The sequence below is a fragment of the Halichoerus grypus genome, chromosome 7 (assembly GCF_964656455.1).
Source record: "Halichoerus grypus chromosome 7, mHalGry1.hap1.1, whole genome shotgun sequence".
In the NCBI taxonomy this organism is placed as follows: Eukaryota; Metazoa; Chordata; class Mammalia; order Carnivora; family Phocidae; genus Halichoerus; species Halichoerus grypus.
The window spans coordinates 95,532,085-95,551,103 of record NC_135718.1 but is presented as its reverse complement, the minus strand read 5'-3'; the positions used below and the strand labels follow the sequence as shown (position 1 = coordinate 95,551,103).

The window sequence follows — 19,019 nt, the reverse complement described above, 5'->3', positions numbered from 1 at the left end:
TCTTGCTTGGAAGCCAGTTGGTGGGATGAGTGAACATCCTGATGTGAAAGTCTGATTTTTCACCGTGTGACAGATAACGTCCACATGAAATGAAATCATGAATGCTAAGTTGATGGGGTGTGAATAAATGCAACTGCTCTGCATGTGGGACAATTCTTAAGAAAACAGTCTTAACTGCTCTAGAAGCACTCTCTACACACATATGAAAATCAGTTATAATAGAACTTCTGAGCAGTGGACACAACTGTCATCAGGCATAAGCGTCAGCAATTCATACAGATGACTAAGATAGTATTGTTTTCATGCAAGCAAGTCCATTTTATTGTTAGTGCTAGGGTCTAGAATTTCTTTAAACATGGACAGTTTGTTCTCCTCAGAGGTCACTGACAAAGATGCTGCAACATCCTAGGACACCCTGGAAAGTAGGATTCTCTGACTCTCAGAGCAGCTCTGCTCACAAGCCAGCAGTTCCCCTCATTCCCACCTACCCACCCACCACCTAAGCCAAGCAAAACTTCTCCCTACCCTCTGCCCCATTAAATTTGGCTGCTAAAGTCTCAAGGTAGCAGGAAATCTGGGCTGTGACACTGTGGTCCACATATGCAGGACTGAATGAGAGCATTCCTTCTTTTCATTGTTTGTATGACTATGTTCCTCCACAACCATAAAGTGCTTGAGGGCAGGAACCATGCCTGTTCGCTTTGCATTCGCAGCTCCTTGCATAGTGCTGAGTATATAGGGAGAATTTAGTTAGTGTTTAATGATGTTGTGAACAAACAAATGGTAGGAGTTGTGAGTATTGCTGAAAGAGAGAACCTGGCAGAAGGAAATAAAAACAACACAGTGAGAACATTATGGATGTCCAACAGGAATAGAGCTGCGGGATGTGAAGTAGGGGAGGGGGTGGGATTAGGGTCAAGCAAAGGGAAGAAAGTGCTGTGAGGAGCAGTCCACTAGATACTAAACCACTAGAAATGCCCATGTGAAGAGAATTCCTACACAGAGTGATGATCTAGAAATAGCCATTCAACAACCACACTGTTTATCACACCTCCTGGCCCCTTGATCAAGCTCCCCTAAATCAAATGACCCAAGTTAATTGTAAAGAAAGTATGATTTCAAATGTAAGAAGAAACTCAATGCCTTTGTTGCATTTTCTTCCCATGTAACCAATAAAACAACTCAAAGCTTGATAGATTCCTACCTGCTGGAATTCTTTTAAATGTTTTATTACCCAATAAAAGCAAAAGTCTTCGAACACGTCAGCACCTTAGGAAATGTGATGTCATTGGATTGATCTTTTACTATGAATGACAATTGTGGCATGATACTAATGAATGGAAAAATATCGGGGAGTATTTAGCAAACTGGAGGGTTTGGGAGAATAAGGGCAGAAAAGAGCCACTTCAGCCAGAAAGCTCAGCTAGGAGAGTCTGAGTGTTTCAAGAAAACTGTCACAAATTTCAAGACCTTGCCTAGTTGTGTTAATTTTTATCAGCCTGTGACAAACAAAGGCATACAGAAATATATTTTGTGCACAGCAAGGCTGAGATTCACTCGTCAGTCTTAGTAGAAAATAAATATAGGATAAATTGTTGGCAGAACGCTTTCAATTAGATCAATTTTGTCTGAGATAAAAGCCAAGCTTTCTATAAGTTATTTGTATCTACATAGTCTTCTTCCTGTGTGCTTAGGAACAATTAAAATCTGGGATTTCGGCAGTGGGCAGGAGATGAAAGTGTTGCCGGAAGGGAAAGACTGGAAGGAGGAAGAACATTGGCTTCGGCGCCTGATTTTCCTGAAAGCCCAGGAAAAACACCAGCATTTGGTCCTCACCTTGGAGCGCAATGGGAAAATCAAGATGGTCCAGGTGTGTGATCCCAGTTTTATATTTGTACTCTATGTGCTCTTTTTGGGAAAATCGGCGGAGTTATTGGATGAGCCCCATTTCATTCTTCTCCTGCCAGTCAGCTGGGAATAGCATTTCTCCACCAGTCTTCCTAAGAGGTTCTTAATTAAGAGCATCCTTGCCCAGGTCCAAGCCAAGAGCAAAAAAGAATGGCTACTCAGGGACAGCATCTCACCCACCCAGGGTTTGCTGAAGGATTAGTCAGGAACCTCTGGAGCAGCTATCAGCAAGGTGAAACTTACCCACAGCTGCCACCTCTGACATTGTTTATATCCTCATCTGGGGATAATTCACTGACAGAGCTGCTCCCCAGCAGGCTCTGTGAAAGGGAGCAGTGATTCCTCTCTGTCCTGAGAACCCATAATGCATTCAGGGACGCTCAAGTCACTTTTTCAGTTTGTCACCAAAATTGCTTTGTTTACTTTAAGGTTAATGATGCAATCTGCTCAGGGCCATTTCGGGAGGATTGAGGTAGTCTAATTTATTTTTTCTGTGAGTCTATTACCACTGAAGAATGCTAATGCCTACTTCATATTTAATGAAGGCTAGATCATTTATCCTGGTTACTGAGTGGATCTCTCTCTGCCTAGAACTCAAGGACTCTTTGACTTTATTTTCCCCTTCTGAAAGCTAAGATCAGAAAAAAAAATCTTAAATTAGTTCAGCAATCATGAAATTTCAGCATTATTAAGGTGACTGATGGCTCTACTGCTGGAAAAAAGGAGTGAAAAACATCCCTGATTCAATATATTCTTCCCACGTTGTCTGAGCAATTCAAATAGCAGCATAGGAAGGAATTTCTTAGTAATACACTCTACAACACAACAATGGATTGATTTCCCTTCTTTAAGGTAGTGCAGTTGACCATCAGTATGCTTTTCCTAACAGACGATGTCAATAACAAACACTCCTTTTTTAAGGATTGCAAAAAACCAGCCTCGTGCTGTTCCCACATCAAAATTGGTTTTGGTTTTACTGCAGCATTTGTCACTTTGATTATTCTGGTTCTCCATGTCTCCAAAATCTATAGACTGAGCTTGATGAAGATTGAAAATCTCTCTTATTTGCACTTGTATTCTTGCTGTGCCCTGAGCAGGTGCTCATCAAGGATTGAGAAAATGAAGAAATACAGGAAACGTTTTATAAAAATACAATAGTAAATGTTTGGGAAGGTTTGGGGGGGTTAAAATATTTTACTTATTTATTTGAGAGAGAGCGAGCTAGAGAGAGAGAGAGAGAGAGCACAGAGGGAGAGGGAGAAGCAGGCTTCCTGCTGAGCAGGGAGCCCAACGTGGGGCTCGATCCCAAGACCCTGACATCATGATCTGAGCCGAAGGCAGATGTTTACCTGACTGAGTCACCCAGGTGCCCCAATGTTTGGGAAATTTTAGGGAATTTTTATTAATGTTGGATGGAAGAGCTTTGTAATAAGCATAATGTCGAAAGCACACTTATAATTTATGGTTAATGCCTTATTACTATTACTTAGTGTTATTTGCCTATTAAAAATAAGATATGGTTTGATTTACATACTTATTTTCTAGAATGACCTTGAACAACATGGGTTTGAACTGTGTGGGTCCACGTACATGCAGATTTTTTACAGCACAGTATAGTACTATACTATACAGTGCAGTACTATAAATGTATTTTCTCTTCCTGATGATTTTCTTAATAACACTTTCTTTTCTCTGGCCTACTTTATTGTAAGAATACAGCTTATAATACATAAGACATACAAAATATGTGTTAATCATCTATTTATGTTATCAGTAAGGCTTCCAGTCAACAGTAGGATATTAATAGTTAAGTTTGGTGGGAGTCAAAAGTTGTATGTGGATTTTCAACTGAGTAAGGCCCATCACTCCTAACCTGCATGTTGTTCAATGAATGTACTTTCATTCATTCATTTTTTTTTTTCAATGAGCATTTAGTAAGTGTGTCTCATGGACCAGAAAGATATCTTCCCTTTCATCATGGAACTTACAGTTTAATATGAATGATTGATATTGATCTACCTAGTACAAGTGTTACAAATACTTGCACAAAGTGCTACATGAATTTACTGTAGTGGGCAGTGCCTAGCCAAAACGGAGCCAGGGAAGATTTCATTTTCCACTGATTTCCAGTGAAGTTCAACACATTTCAAGAAACACTTTTTGTGCTCCATACGTGCTAGATGTTCTTCCAAGTCCCAAGATTCTATGGAAAATAAGGTATTTAGGAACTTGATTATTCAGACCCACCCTCCACTGAAAACAATGAAAAGTTCTGAATAAAATATTTACTGAATCTCTCAACTAGCATTAAAGAGCTGACAATATTAGTAACTAAATAGCAGACAAAAATTTAGTGAAACTGGAGGATGAGAAAGGTAAATGAAGAACTAAAACACCCTTGCTATTTTTTGTCTCAAGGGCATTTTCCAAAGCAAATGAGGTTTCAATTTTGGAGACTAACCTGATTAGGAGGGACAAAAAAGTCAAGGCCCAGGGCCTGCCTAAGGCAAAGAATTTAATACCATGTCCATAATATGCTGGGACCCAAAAGTTACACTATCAGCATAAAGGTAAACCAGAAAGAAAGAAACCAGCCTCCCAAGAGCAAGGCAGGAAAAGCTGCCCTCACACAGAACCAAGCAGGGAAGAAGGGAGAAGAGTAGGAAAACAAAACAAGATGAGACAAAACCCTGTCCCTCAGAACTGTGGCCACAAGTATCTCATATGCATTTACAGGCTAGATTGGCAATGCTTAGGGGTCAAGGAAATCTCAGCTATGAACTTGATTTAAAACTGGTAGTTTTGGCAGGCATCTGGCAGAAACAAGTACAAATCCATTCTGGAGAAAGGCACATTCCCTCAGACCAGAGTCAGGATAATTAAGTGCACAAGAAAACTAGACAAGAAGGTTTGGGCACAGATATAAGTAAATAGAGCAAAACCAGGTCCATATACAACAGAAGTGGCATAGCAGATTTGTGTGGCAAGAATATATTTTTCAATAAAAGGTTTTGGAGCAACTAGACATCCATATGGAAAAGAAATATAATTTTTTTCTCCTATCTAAGACTATTCCTTGTGGATTAATGACTTCAAAATATTAATGGAAAGACAAAACAATACAGGGTTTAGCAGTCAATATAGGACAATGTCTTTATGAACTCAAGAGAAAAAGATATCTTAAATAAGACTCAAAAATCACTATTTAAAAAAAGGATATATTTGGTTACACTAAACTAATAACCTTTCTTCATCAGAAGTCATCATAATTAGAGTTAAAAGACAAAAGTAGAGTTAAAGAAGAGATTTGCAACACATAATAACCAACTGGGTTAGTATCTCGAGTTCTTAGATAAGAAATAAGGTAATTAGTTCAATAGAAAATGAAAAAAGAGAGGCACTTCATAAAACAGCAAACCCAAATGGCCAATAAACATATACAACATTGCTAAACCTCATTAGTAATCAGGGAAATTCAAATTGGAATTACAGTAGATATAATACACCCAATAGACTGGTTTAAAAAAGTAAATCTGATAATACTAAGTTTCAGCAAGGCTGTGAACCAATAGGAGGGTTCATATGCAGCTAACATTAGTATAAATTGGTACCAACTCTCAGCGAATATTTTGGAATCCTTTAGTTATGGGACTTGATTCAGAAGTCAGTATGTCACTTCACAGTCTTGAAGGAACGATGTTGCCAGTGAGCAGCCCAATGCTGGTCTGATTATTTTTCCTCTGTAACTTATGCATTCTCTCTGCAAACTTAGATGTTATCTTTGTCCCAGAGGTTTAAGGGCTTTGCTTAAATGCGTATGTTTTCTCATCAATTCCACAGGAGACTTTTAAATCTGCAGTCCTAGATATTTCTTCCAGCTTAGGAAATGTTTTTGTATTATTATTTGTTTATTAAGTATCTTTTCCGCATCTGTTTCTTTTTCTAATTCAGGAACACATACTATTTGCATATTGGGTCTTCTGACTCTATCCTCTCAATTTCTTATGTTTTTCTTTATGTTTTCTTTTTCTTTTTAGTCATGCTGACTGTTTTGAAATATTTTTCTCTATTTTTAAGCTATTAGTTCAAGTCTCAAAAAGAAATTAATTCTTTTTCAGTTCACCAACCAAATTCTTACATTTGAAGGCCATGTTTTGTTGTTGTTTTGTTTCTGTTTTGAACTTCCTTGAGAACTCTTCAATTTTGCTCAAGTTAACACACTTCCAGCAGTCTAAGTCAAGAATCTGTTCTGCATGTTTTGTCTGTAGTTCTTCTCTCTGGATACTAGCCCCTCTTAGCTACGTTTCTTTTTCTGCTCATTAGGATTTGGCTTCTAGAAAAGCACAAGAGGTGGCAATCCTGAGAGGGTGAGGTGTGCAGTCATGCTTTTGCCGAGGGGTGGTTGTTCAGAGTCCCCACAGCACTCCCCGGTGGAGACCACAGCAGGAAGCCTTCTTGCTTCCCATTCTCTCTCCCAATTTCAGAATATGGAAGGCTCAGGCCAGCTGTTCAGCTACTCCTCAACTCCTTGAGGAACACTAGGTATATGCCATACTTCACATTGCCCCCTGGACCCACCTCCTCCTGGGGATTTGAGCATATTTGCGGAATAATCACCATGTTCAACTCTTACCCTTGGACTCTCTCCCACCCTGGTCCCCAGGCTTTTGTTCAGCCCAAAGGGTGACAATGCCATAATAACTTTCTTTCCCCAAACTCCAACCCTCATCCTCTGCTTGCCTCCAGAAACTGTTCCTGGAGTCAGAGCCGGGAGTGGAGTGCAGGAAAGATGTACCAAGCCACTATCTTCTCGGACTCTCAGCTGCATTAAAGAAACAAATAAGCAAAAACTGCTTCAGTAGTCATATTCTATTACTCGGGGAACTCTGCTAATGTGTAATGAGCTAAGGGGAAGCCCCCATATGATTTTTGTATTTCTTCTTAATGTCTTCAGACCAGTCCTTAATGGCTTGAGCTGTAATGTCTCTCTTGCACTTACATTCTTGGTTTTATTTTCCCAAGTCTCAAAAACATGCTTGGGTCACTGCCTGGTCCTGTCACAAACGTCACTGTATGAACTTCTTCAGGCCTGGTCTTCTGGCCATGTCATGGGAAGGCAGATTATGAACTGACTAGCCTGTCAATGCAACGTCCTGACCACAAGAGAAGGAAATAATAATCGTTTCACAATCTGTTTTAAGGAGACAGAATTACATCTTGCTTGTATAAAAAATTTTTATAAATTTGGGATAAATTTGCCCCCAAACCCTTGTTGATAAAAACCATAGATTGGGGTTTATTGGGGCTCTGTCAGTTGAGCATTGGACTCATGATTTCAGCTCAGGTCATGATGTCAGGGTGGTGAGATCAAGCCCCACAATGGGCTCTGCATTCAATGGGGAGTCTGCTTGAGATTCTCTCTGCCCCTCCCCCATTGTGAGCACATTCTCTCTAAAATAAAAAAAATCTTTAAAAAAAACATAGATTGGTAAGATATTACTGTTATAACATCATGAACAGAGTGGTGTGGGAGTTCAGAGATTTCGAGTAATTAACCCAAAAATAGCTCACTCACTATATAAGAAATTGAGAGGATAGAGTCAGAAGACCCAATATGCAAATAATATGGGTTCCTGAATTAGAAAAGAAACAGATGTGGAAAAGATACTAACACTTCAAATACTGAATACTGAAGACCCACTTACTTCCCTTTATCTGTCCTTCCATCCATGTAACTTTATATGTTTAGTCCTGTAGCCCTATATGTGAGTCCCTTCAGGCATAAGATCTCCCAGGCGATTAATGTAATACATGTTCATAGAATCATGTGAACTGCTATTTTCCAGGAGCACGAATTCTTGAAGGCCTATCTGCCAATACCAACCTGAGATAAAAAGTTTTACCACTTAGGTGTGAAATGAAAAAAATAGGGCAATTCTTCATAAGGCTAATTTTACTTTTTATATTTAAAGGTTGTATCTTTCCTACTTGTTGGTATTAAACTATAGCCTTTCTTTTCATAAAATATTGATAGCAGAGTTTCCAGTCCCCGTCTCCCCCATGTCCTCTCTTGGTGAAATTAAATGTTAGTAACTCTAAGTCAGTATTCCAAAGTTTTGTTGTTTTTTTTTTTTTAATTTTACTGCTCAATGGTTTCAGAAAGATTGAGAGCCACTGTGTCCATCAGGGAGGCACATGAACTTAACTAAGCTATTATTCAATATGTCAATGTCTGACCCCACTTCCTGGACATTGCTGAACTTCCTTCTGCTCCCAAAGTGGCACAAACTCTAACCAAAGACCCACCTAGCAGGTAGGAGGACCACTGGCCAGTACTTTTAAATTAACATAGATATGAGATAACAGAGACCTTAGATCACCTAGAAACATAATGCTTTTGAAACATGAAAGAACTTTTATCCATCCACTCACTGAAGTCCTCATTTTACAAACAAGGAAAATACGGCCCAAAGGAAGAGAGATACTTTGCCCAGGCTCTTGCTAGAACGGAGACTGGAAATGTGTTGTCTTCATGTCTAGACCAATATTCTCTCCACTTTACCACAGCTGCTCTCAACCTAAAAGATCTGTGCTTTGCTAGCAAAATCACCAACCTTAAAATTTTGACTTTTATTCCCATACAAAAATTAAAACTTCAAAAATTAAGAGCATCTCAACAATAATAACCAGTTAGAAACAGAATGATCACATTATAAGAGCAAACAAAAATATAAGATGCCTAAATAAATTTAACAAAAATATGCAAAAATTTTGTGGAGAAAATTCCTAAAGAACATAAACAATCATCTGAAAATATGGAGAGCTACACCATATTCACAAGATGAGATATCACAAAGATCTCTTTATTATATTCAATAAAAATAAACATGTCTTTAAAAAACAATGAAAAAATAAGTCACACACTGTGGAAAGAAGTAACATACTGTGTCCCAGGTAAACAAGAAAGTATTAGGAAACAGAATTGCTAAATAAATCCCACAAATCCAGAAGAAAAACAGCCCAAGAGGAAAATGGACAAAGACAGGTAAGAAAACCCAAATGACTCACAAACACATGAAAAATGTTCAGCTCACTAAATTAGGAAAATGTGACTAATATAATCAATACATTTAAAATTTTACTTTTTAATATCCCATTTTATACCCATCATAAGAAAAAAAAATAATAATCAATTTAAACCAAGTGTTGGCAAGAATGTGAAGAAAGGAAAACATCTAATTCTCATGGGGGTGAAAAAGGATAACACTACTTTGAAGAACCACTGGTAGCATCTAGTCAAGTCAATAATTGCATATCTTTACAATTTAATAGTTCTACTCCAGGCATATGCTGTAGAAACCATGACACCTGTCCATAAAAACAAGCAGTGAAAATTGGCAGCAACCTCAACACCCTAGCAGTAGAAGACTGGATAAAGAAATTGTACAATAAATTCTTACAATCCTATAAAGGAGTTAAAAATAAATAACTAGAGTTCCATGTAATAATTTATATAAATCTCCAAAATATAATGTTAAGTGAACAAGAAAGTTAAAGAAGAATTCATGCAGTTTGATAATATTTATAAAAAGGTAAAAAGCCTAAAATCAGGGCGCCTGGGTGGCTCAGTCAGTTAAGCATCCGACTGTTGATTATGGCTCAGGTCATGATCTCAGGGTTGTGGGATCGAGCCCCGTGTCAGGCTCTGTGCTGCGCATGGAACCTGCTTGAGATTCTTTCTTTCCCTCTCCTCCGCCCCTCCCCTCCTTAAAAAAAGCCGGACAGCAATATTGTTACATATGTACGATGTACATGTATATACGTATAACAATATATGATATATGCATATGTAGAATACATGTATAAATTTATGTAGAAATATTAGGATTTTCATAACTAACACCATATTTAGGTTAATAATGGTCTCTGGGGAGGAATAAGAAACAGGAACTATTTTAAAGAGGGCTAGACAGGGCTTAAGATTTGATCATGATAATGATAATTTGATAATGATGTATCCACCACCTTGATACCCAGGTGGTCAGTACATCTTTGTATGTTCTATTTTTCTCTGTATCTTTAAAACAGCTCAAAATTGGGGCGCCTGGGTGGCTCAGTTGGTTAAGCGACTGCCTTCGGCTCAGGTCATGATCCTGGAGTCCCGGGATCGAGTCCCACATCGGGTTCCCTGCTCAGCGGGGAGTCTACTTCTCCCTCTGGCCCTCCCCCTCTCATGCTCTCTCTCTCTCATTCTCTCTCTCAAATAAATAAATAAAATCTTTAAAAAAAAAAAAAAATAAAATAAAATAAAATAGCTAATTGAATTTTTTCATGTACTCACTGTATTTCTATTGAAGGGTAAGGAAGAGGATGCGTATCTTGTGGTGATATGGGAGCTGCCCAATGTCATGCCTTTCCTACAAGACGTGAATCACACTGTGCATCTGAGGACATCTCCTAAACATAGGAGCATGCGTATTCCTTTCCCAGATGTTGAGCTAGTAGAGAAAAACTTTTCTCAACATGTTAATGTAAGTTTCATTTCTTGTTTTTTTTTCCTTTTTATTAGGGAAAATTATACAGAAGTAGAGAAAATAATGTGTTGAACTTATACATACTAGCACGCAGCTTCAGAGATTGTGTGTGCATGGCCAAACTTACTCCTTTTTATTCCTACCACTTCCCACGACCACCACAAAAGAATTATTTTGAAGCAAATCCCAGATGTTGTGCCATTTCATCCCTAAATATTTCAGTATGTATCCCTACATGATAATGACTCAAAAAAACGGCATGACACCATTATTTTTAAAGATCTTTTCTAAAATAACTTTTAAGAAGTCCTTAATGTCATCACACAGTGTTCAAATTTCCTAGATTGCCTCATATTTTTTTATAGTTTGCAAGGATCCAAAAAAGGTCCATTGGTGCATTTAGTGAAGTCTTAAATCTCTATTAATCTGTAAATATCTTTCCATTTCTCTCTTCTTCCCTTGCTATTTATTTATTGAAGATACTGGAGAGTTGGTGCCATAGTTTTACATTTTCTATATTTTGCTGATTGCATCCTTCTGGTGTAATTTTAGTTCTGTGTGTACTTCCTCTAACCTGGCTTCACTGCATGAGCTTTGGTTTTATTTTAATAAGACTCCATAGATGCTGTCATATACTTCCATCAGGATTCACAAAATGACTGGTTGTCTCTCTTTCAAAAAATAGATAAATTAATTTAAAATCTGTAAGATTTCTTGTGAGACACTTTATATCTACTCAGTGTGGCTGGAGGTTGTGTTCACACCTGAGGGGTGAAGTGTGTGGCATGTTTCAGGCTGAAGAACAGAGAAATAAGGAAGCTGTCCTCTTTGTTCCCGTAAAAATTTAGGTCAATCGATTTTTTTTGAGACTTTATCCACCTTATTTGCTTACTCTAATATTAGCTCAAGCCATTCTTACTTTTCAGTTTTTACAAAGAGAAGTGGTCAGAAACTAAAGAATGCAAGAAACCACAAATTACAGAGGAAGCAATTTTAAAAAGTCTTGTTTTTCACCCCTGTCATTACTGAAACAAATGTAATTTAAGAGAGAATAGTATAGCTTGTTTCAAAGAATTTGGAAACTATTTTTTTTAAGATTTATATATTTATTTTAGAGAAAGGGAGAGAGAGAGCAGGAGTGAGGGGAGGGGAAGAGGGAAAGAATCTCAAGCAGATTCCCCACTGAGCGCAGAGCCCACATGGGGCTTGATGTCACAACCCTGAGATCATGATCTGAGCCGAAACCAAGAGTCAGTCACTTAACCTCCTGAGCCACCCAGGCGACCCTGGAAACTATTATTTTATCATAGTATGGAGAGAGATTGTAATTCCCTCAAATTTAAATGTTAATTTAGCACTGCAATTCCAAGTCCATTCATAGTTAGTTTAAATCATAAGTAGGTTTCATTGTTTGTTAAAGGATTTGAAATCAAAATATACAGTGACTAGGTCATGATAACATCATCACATAATGTGTGCCAAAGCTGAAAGAACAGAATGCATCTCCTTAAACAGTCATTCTAGTCCATTTCTTCCAACTCCCCACAACTGGAAACACTGGGTTCGGTTCTATGTTCCTTGTTAGGAGCTAATAAAAACAGGACGATGATTAATGCACAGTGAGCCAGATGTGATGAATTTGGCAAGTTATTATATGGGTAATGAATAACGCTTGCTTTGGAAAAAAAAAAGGAAGAACTGCTGTAATAAATTATTGAAGTAATAAATGAAAGTGCCTTTTAGGATTATAATAAAAATGTATATTATCTTTGAATTTTGAGCCCTTATGTTTTGTATGTATCATAATGAGCATTTATAGCACTTCTTTTTTGCAACATATTTTAAAGTTACTCTATAGATGGAAAGTCTGCAAAAGTCACTTGGGGGAACAAATTGGGTTGTGCATGGAAATTCTGTTTCTCTAAAACTCTTCCATTTAGGAAGCACTGTTTATTGAATACCTGCTATGCAGCATGCATTGTTCTTAGCCCCGGGAATGCGAAGATTACTGAGGTGTGGTACCTGTTCTACTGCACGATGGCAACCCAGCAGAGAGCTTGGAGGGTTAGGCCAGACGAGGGTCCTAAAACTAGTTGATCATTAGGTCAGAAAGAATTACCAAGACTTAGCTCGGCCCAGATAGGAAGTTTCTAGGGGGAGTCCAGAAGACAAAGTGAATGCCAAGTGAAGGAGATAAAATGAAAAATGTCACAAAGGTGACTGTGGCTGAAGGAAGACAGGGAGTGAGGGAAGATGGAGATGGACAGATTGCTAGGAGCTGGATTGTGCTCACGGTGTTAAGGCACTTGAATCTCGTATAAGAAATGGAAAACCAGTGAGGGGCTTCAAATGAGATATGGCATAATCAGATTGGTGTTGTGGGTAGCATCTATGATGCTGCTTCCATGACAGGTTTTTGTTTTTTTTTTAAGATTTTATTTGTGTATTTATTTGACAGTGAAAGAGGAAATAACAAGCAGGGGGAGTGGTAGAGGGAGAAGCAGGCTTCCTACTGAGCAGGGAGCGCGATGTGGGGCTCGAGCCCAGGACCCTGGGACCATGACCCGAGCCGAAGGCAGACGCTTAACGACTGAGCCACCCAGGCGCCCCTCGATGACAGTTTTGAATGGGACAAGATTGCAGGCAGAAGATTCAGGCAGTGATCCACTGTTTTAGTTGAGGGACATAAGGCCATGACAGTGAGGATGGCGGAAGGAGAGGTTTCAAACAATATTTTGGTGGCAAAAGTAGCAGCACTTGGCCTTTGCTAATTAGGGCTTGATGTCATGCAGTTGAGAGAGGAGGATCCTAAGAGAAAGGAGAGCATCAAGGACAGCGTGGAGCTAACTTGAATGATGGACTGGGACGTGGTGCTACCAGTGAGCTATAGAATAGAATGAAATAACGTGCTGGAAGGAGGCAAGAAGTTATACATATTAACTTAGAGATACCTGTAAAAAAATTTCTTAGTTATTAAATATACAACCCTGAAGCTTATGGGAGGGGACTGACTAGATTATTAGGGCATTGAGATTGAGATGATTATTAAAACACAGGGGACAAGATTGCCCAAAAGGAGTTGGAAAAAAGAAAAAGCAAATGGGATAGAGGTAAACCCTCAGTATATTAATATCTAACAGATCGGCAGAGTAAGAGGGGATCAAGTAGGAAACAGAAAAGAGAAGATCACATGGACACAAGCAAAATTAGGAGTCTGGTAAGTAGAGTAAGAAGTTTCAGGAAGGAGAGAGCAATTGAGAGTGACAAGAATTGTAATCATTTTTTAAAATTTGAGTATAGCTGACACACAATGTTGCATTCATTTCAGGTGTACAACTTAGTGATTTCAGAAGTTTATACATTATGTTATGTTCACTGCAAGTGTAGTTAGCATCTGTCCCGATACATTGCTATCACAGTATCATTGACTCTATTCCTTATGCTGTGCCTTTTATTCCCATGACTTACTCATTCCATAACTAGAAGCCTGTGTCTCCCTCTCCCCATCACCCATTTTGCCCAACCTCTCACTTCCTTCCCCTCTGGCAACCATCAGTTTGTTCTTTGTATTTATAGGTTCAATTCTGCTTTTTGTTTATTTGTTTTTTTAGATTCCACTTCTGAGTGGGATCATATAGTATTTGTCTTTCTCAATCTGACTTAATTTCACTTAGCATAATACCCTCTAGGTCCATGCATGTTTTCTCAAATGGCATGATCCCATCCTTTTTAAAATTTTAATTCCAGTAGAGTTAACATCCAGTGTTATATTAGTTTCAGTTGTACAATATAGGGATTCAACACTTCCCTACATCACCCAGTGCTCCTCACGACAAGTACACTCTTTAATCCCCACCACCTGTTTCATCCATCCCTCCACAACCTCCTCTCCCCAGCAGTTTGTTCTCTATAGTTAAGAGTTTGTTGGGGCGCCTGGGTGGCTCAGTCAGTTAAGCGTCTGCCTTCAGCTCCGGTCATGATCCCGGGATCCTGGGATCGAGCTCCACATCGCGTCCCTACTCGGTGGGGAACCTGCTTCTCCCGCTCCCCCTGATAATGCTGTCTCTCTCTCTCTATCAAATAAATACATAAAATCTTTAAAAAAAAAAAAAGAGTTTCTTTATTGGTTTGTCTCTCTCTCTTTTTTCCTTTGCTCATTCATTTTGTTTCTTAAATTCCACATATGTGTGAAATCATATGGTATTTGTCTTTCTCTGTCTGACATTTCCCTTAGCATAATACTGTGTAGTTCTATCCATGTCATTGTAAATGGCAAGTTTCATGCTTTTTACGGCTGTGTAATATTCCTGTGTATGTTTTGTGTGTGTGTGAGTGTACACCACATCCTTATCCACTTGTCTATTGATGGACACTTAGGTAGCTTTCATATCTTGGCTATTGTAAATAATGCTGCAGTAAACATATGAGATGCATATATCTTTTCAAATTAATGTTTTTGTTTTCTTTGTGTAAATACCCAGTAGTTGGATTATTGGATCATATGGTAGTTCTATTTAAAATTTTTTGAGGAGCCTCCATACTATTTCCCACAGTGGCTACACCACTTTACATTCCTACCAACAATGCACGAAGATCCCTTTTCTCTACATACTCACCAACACTTGTTATTTCTTGTCATTTGATTTTAGCCATTCTAACTGGTGTGGGGTGATATCTCATTGTGGTTTTTGCATTTCCCTGATGATTAGTGATGTTGAGCATCTTTTCATGTGCCTGTTGGCCATCTGTATAACAGACCTTTAATCTTATTTAGATGTCACTCTTCTATGTTCCTATAAAGTCTTGAGTCTGCCTCCAATATAGCACTTTTAAATTGTACAGTACTTTGTCTTAATACTTTCATTATATTATAAGTTTCTCCAGGTCACAGACATTCTATTTGACTTTGTATTTCAGGAGCCTAACAGCAGGTGCCCAACAAATACTTGAAGCAAGACAATTAAAAACTGCCAAATAGCACTAGCAATAGAAAGTGCTTAGGGATGGGGTGCCTGGGTAGCTCACTCAGTTGGGCATCTGCCTTCAGCTTGGGTCATGATCCTGGGTCCTGGGGTTGGGCTCCCTGCTCAGTGGGGAGTCTGCTTCTCCCTCTCCCTACCCCTCTGTGCTCTCTCTCTCAAATAAATGAATAGGATCAAGGAAGAAAGGAAGAAAGGAAGAAAGGAAGAAAGGAAGAAAGAAAGAAAGAAAGAAAGAAAGAAAGAAAGAAAGAAAGGAAGAAAGGAAAGAAAGGAAGGAAGGAAGGAAGGAAGAAAGAAAGAAAGAAAGAAAGAAAGAAAGAGAAAGAAAGAAAGAAAGAAAAAGAAAGAAAGGAAAGGAAGGGAGGAAGGAAAGGAAGGAAGGAAGTGCTTAGTGATAAATAGAAAAAGTTTTCACAGGGGCACCTGGGTGGCTCAGTTGGTTGGGTGTCGAACTCTTGATTTCAGCTCAGGATCCTGGGATCAAGCCCAGCCTCAGGCTTTGCACTCAGCAGGAGTCTGCTTGAGATTCTCCCTCTCCCTCTCCCTCTGCCCCTCCCTCTGCTCGTGTGCTCTCACTCTCTCTCTCTCTCAAATAAATGAATCTTAAAGAAAAGGTTTTCATTGTGTACTATGGAGCAGAAGCCAAATGGTGAGTGAAAAGGAGGTCAATAAGGAGAATCAGCCAATGCAGAAGATTTTCAAGAAGTTTGAAGGGAATAGAAGGATGGCAAGGTGATCTCACGGTTGGTTGGTCAAGGAAGAATAAGTCAAGGCTGAGAGGAAGGAGCCAAGTAGATGGAAGAGTATATTTTGTTATTTTAATGAATTCAACAAGTTAAAAAACTTTAATGCAAAACTAACTCTATTTTACTAAATTTCATGGTAATTAGTAATAGTAATTTTAAGTAACAAAAAAATCATAATATGACATTTGGTTTTAATGATAGACTAACAAAGTGTACACAATAACATTTGTACTATGGTTAGATACTGTGTTCATGATGGTCCATGAGTCTGTTTCCTTCCTTCTTCAGAGTTCTGCCATCAGCATGGAAGTGAACTGCATTGATTTATTGCAAGTAGAAGGATATAATTTGATAGCTGCTGGAACCTTAAATGGTGTGATTATCTTATGGAATTTTGTAAACTCTACTGTCAAAGAATTGTAAGTCACATCTTTTTCTTAAACAATTTAAAAGTTGTACTGCAATAGAGCCAAAGTAATATTCAATACTTTTTTTAAAAAGCAATAAATAACAGTGACATACCAGTGGTGATAACTCTCAAGAGAGACTTTTCTGGAAGTTGCATTCATGAGATTTGTTCTGCATGTCCAAATCCCAGGATAATATGAATAAGATAAACCTTAAGTATTCATATTCCCAAGTGCTTTGACTTTCACTCTTCTCACTCTAGCACATGCTTTCATGTGGGATCTTGTCCAAATTTATACGCTCAAAAAAAAGTTAAAATACATGCTTTAAAAACTAATCTCCCTAGAGCTTTAAACACACATATCTGGCAGTTACCATCTGGGTCACCAATAACACCCTTAAAGCCCAAAACTTTGTCCCAGTCTACCCCTCCCCCATGTATCTCCTCTTCCTATATTCCCAATGACACCACCATCTATTCAGTCACCAAAGTCAAATGGTAAGTGGCATTCTAGGTGGGTTTTACTCTTTATTCACCACTGCAACATGTTCAGTGCATATGCAATTAAATAAATCAATATCAACCAATTAAATTTGCCCTGTACCCACGGCCAAAAGCTTTACCCATTCTCTGATATCCCTTTTTTTCTTTTTTTCTTTCTTTTTTTTTTTAGAGAGAGAGAGAGAGTGCACGCACACATGAAGTGGGGGAGGGGAGAGAGAATCTCAAGCAGACTCCCCACTGAGCTTGGAACCGGACTTGGGGCTCGGTCTCACAATCCTGAGATCATGATCTGAGATGAAATCAAGGGTCTAATGCTTAACTGACTGAGTCGCCCAAGTGCCCCCCTGCTAACCATTTCTAAATGTTCTTACTATTGGTTGTAAAGGAAATAACATAGCATTGTATTTTTTGCTATGGATGGGTCATAAATAATAAGCTCTCTGCAGTTGTCTAATTGGGCTATAAGCAAGGGCCTTGTGTGAACATCCTATGTCAAGGGGAATTTGTAATTTTGTACTTTGAAGTACAAGATGGTCAAGAACTTTAATGAATGAATAAAAATAAAATCAAGTCTATCTAAGCATTCAGAGAAAGGAAAGAGGTATAAAAAGGGAGAAGAGAGTCAGAAAGGACAAGGGAAAAGAGGAAAATGCAGAAGACATCTCTGCCTCTTGACTTACAGTGCCTTATGTACTCCTGGTCCACCTGGACTCCACGCCCCTTTCCAGTCTAAGTCTGAGTCATTACTTTTAACCAACTTTTGAGAGGACATACTCCTTTCTTCTTCAGACTCTGGATTGATTCTCCTTTGGACCTTTAGTTGAATTAGCTTTTTCTGCAGACCCCTTCTTCTGTGCCTCAGCCCCATGTTCTCTTCGGAACTCCCCCTAGAATTCTTGTCCTCCTTCCATTCGTCCCTTTCAACACTTGCCCTTGGGCTTTCTCATGACAGTATACTTGCCACTTGATCAATATCAATATGCACTGATCAGTTCTTTACCCTCTTATTAAAGCAGTCATGCTACCACAGCATAAAGAGGGAAGCTCCCCTGAGGATGTTCCCAACTTGAAGGAAGGGCTAGGCATTTTGCCAAGAGATGCATGCAAACCCAACACCCAGTCAGAGAAAAATAACAGTATAGTGAGCCATACATTGTATTCCCTTCCCATGCGAAGATGATTATACAAATCTCCTTAGCATTTTGCAAAACATACAATTTAGTACAGAACTGTCTAATGTAATTTGGGCCCAGCTTAAATAGGCTCTAAAGTTGAAGGTGGTTTCCATATTGATGTTGGAAGCCATCACTACCTCTACCTCAAATTTGCCTAAGATCCCTTCACCAGTCAGGAGAAATAGCTTTTCTCTTCCTGTTCAAAGCCTCATGCATTTTTTGGGTCCAAACTGGAAATTTGTTCTTGCTGATTACTAACGGTGTGGCTCATCCACACAACAGAAGTATCCAAAAAGTTTGAGCTCCACACGTCCTCAAGCTCAAAGGCCCTTCTTCAGAGCTTGCTTCACTCCCCAGGAGCTTCCTCCATCACTTATCAGTCCAAATTAGCAGAGGCAATTTCCACTAAAGAAAAGGAACGTTCTGCTACAAGATCTATTTTCAGTAAAAAATGTTGTGTGACTTTAGGAGCCAACATGAAGTACCAGTCTAGGCAGTTTAGGGACTATCACTGTGCTCCCAGGAACCAGCCCAGAATGGTGTATGGTTCGTTGGAAGCTGGGTCAATGGGAGATGAGCAACTAGAATTGTATAATCACTGAATTACCAGCTTGTCTTCTTCACTCAATTTTAAGCTCCTTGAGGTTAGTAGCCCTGTTTTATTCAAATTTGTCACTTGACTTACTCAAAGAGTAAAATTCTATTCTTTAAACTTTCTGAAACTTTGAGGAGGCTATATATAAGCCCATTCTGACCTATAA

General features: G+C 38.8%; 1 protein-coding gene across 1 annotated transcript in view; it reads left to right on the top strand.

The window, feature by feature from the left end:
• WDR64 (WD repeat domain 64) overlaps positions 1-19,019 on the top strand; it is a 149,436-nt gene that overhangs the window by 100,019 nt on the left and 30,398 nt on the right. The window contains exons 14-16 of the mRNA XM_036121626.2: positions 1,695-1,870; positions 10,266-10,439; positions 16,459-16,589. Of these exons, the coding sequence (XP_035977519.2) occupies positions 1,695-1,870; positions 10,266-10,439; positions 16,459-16,589 (481 nt within the window). The remainder of the gene's footprint in view (positions 1-1,694; positions 1,871-10,265; positions 10,440-16,458; positions 16,590-19,019) is intronic.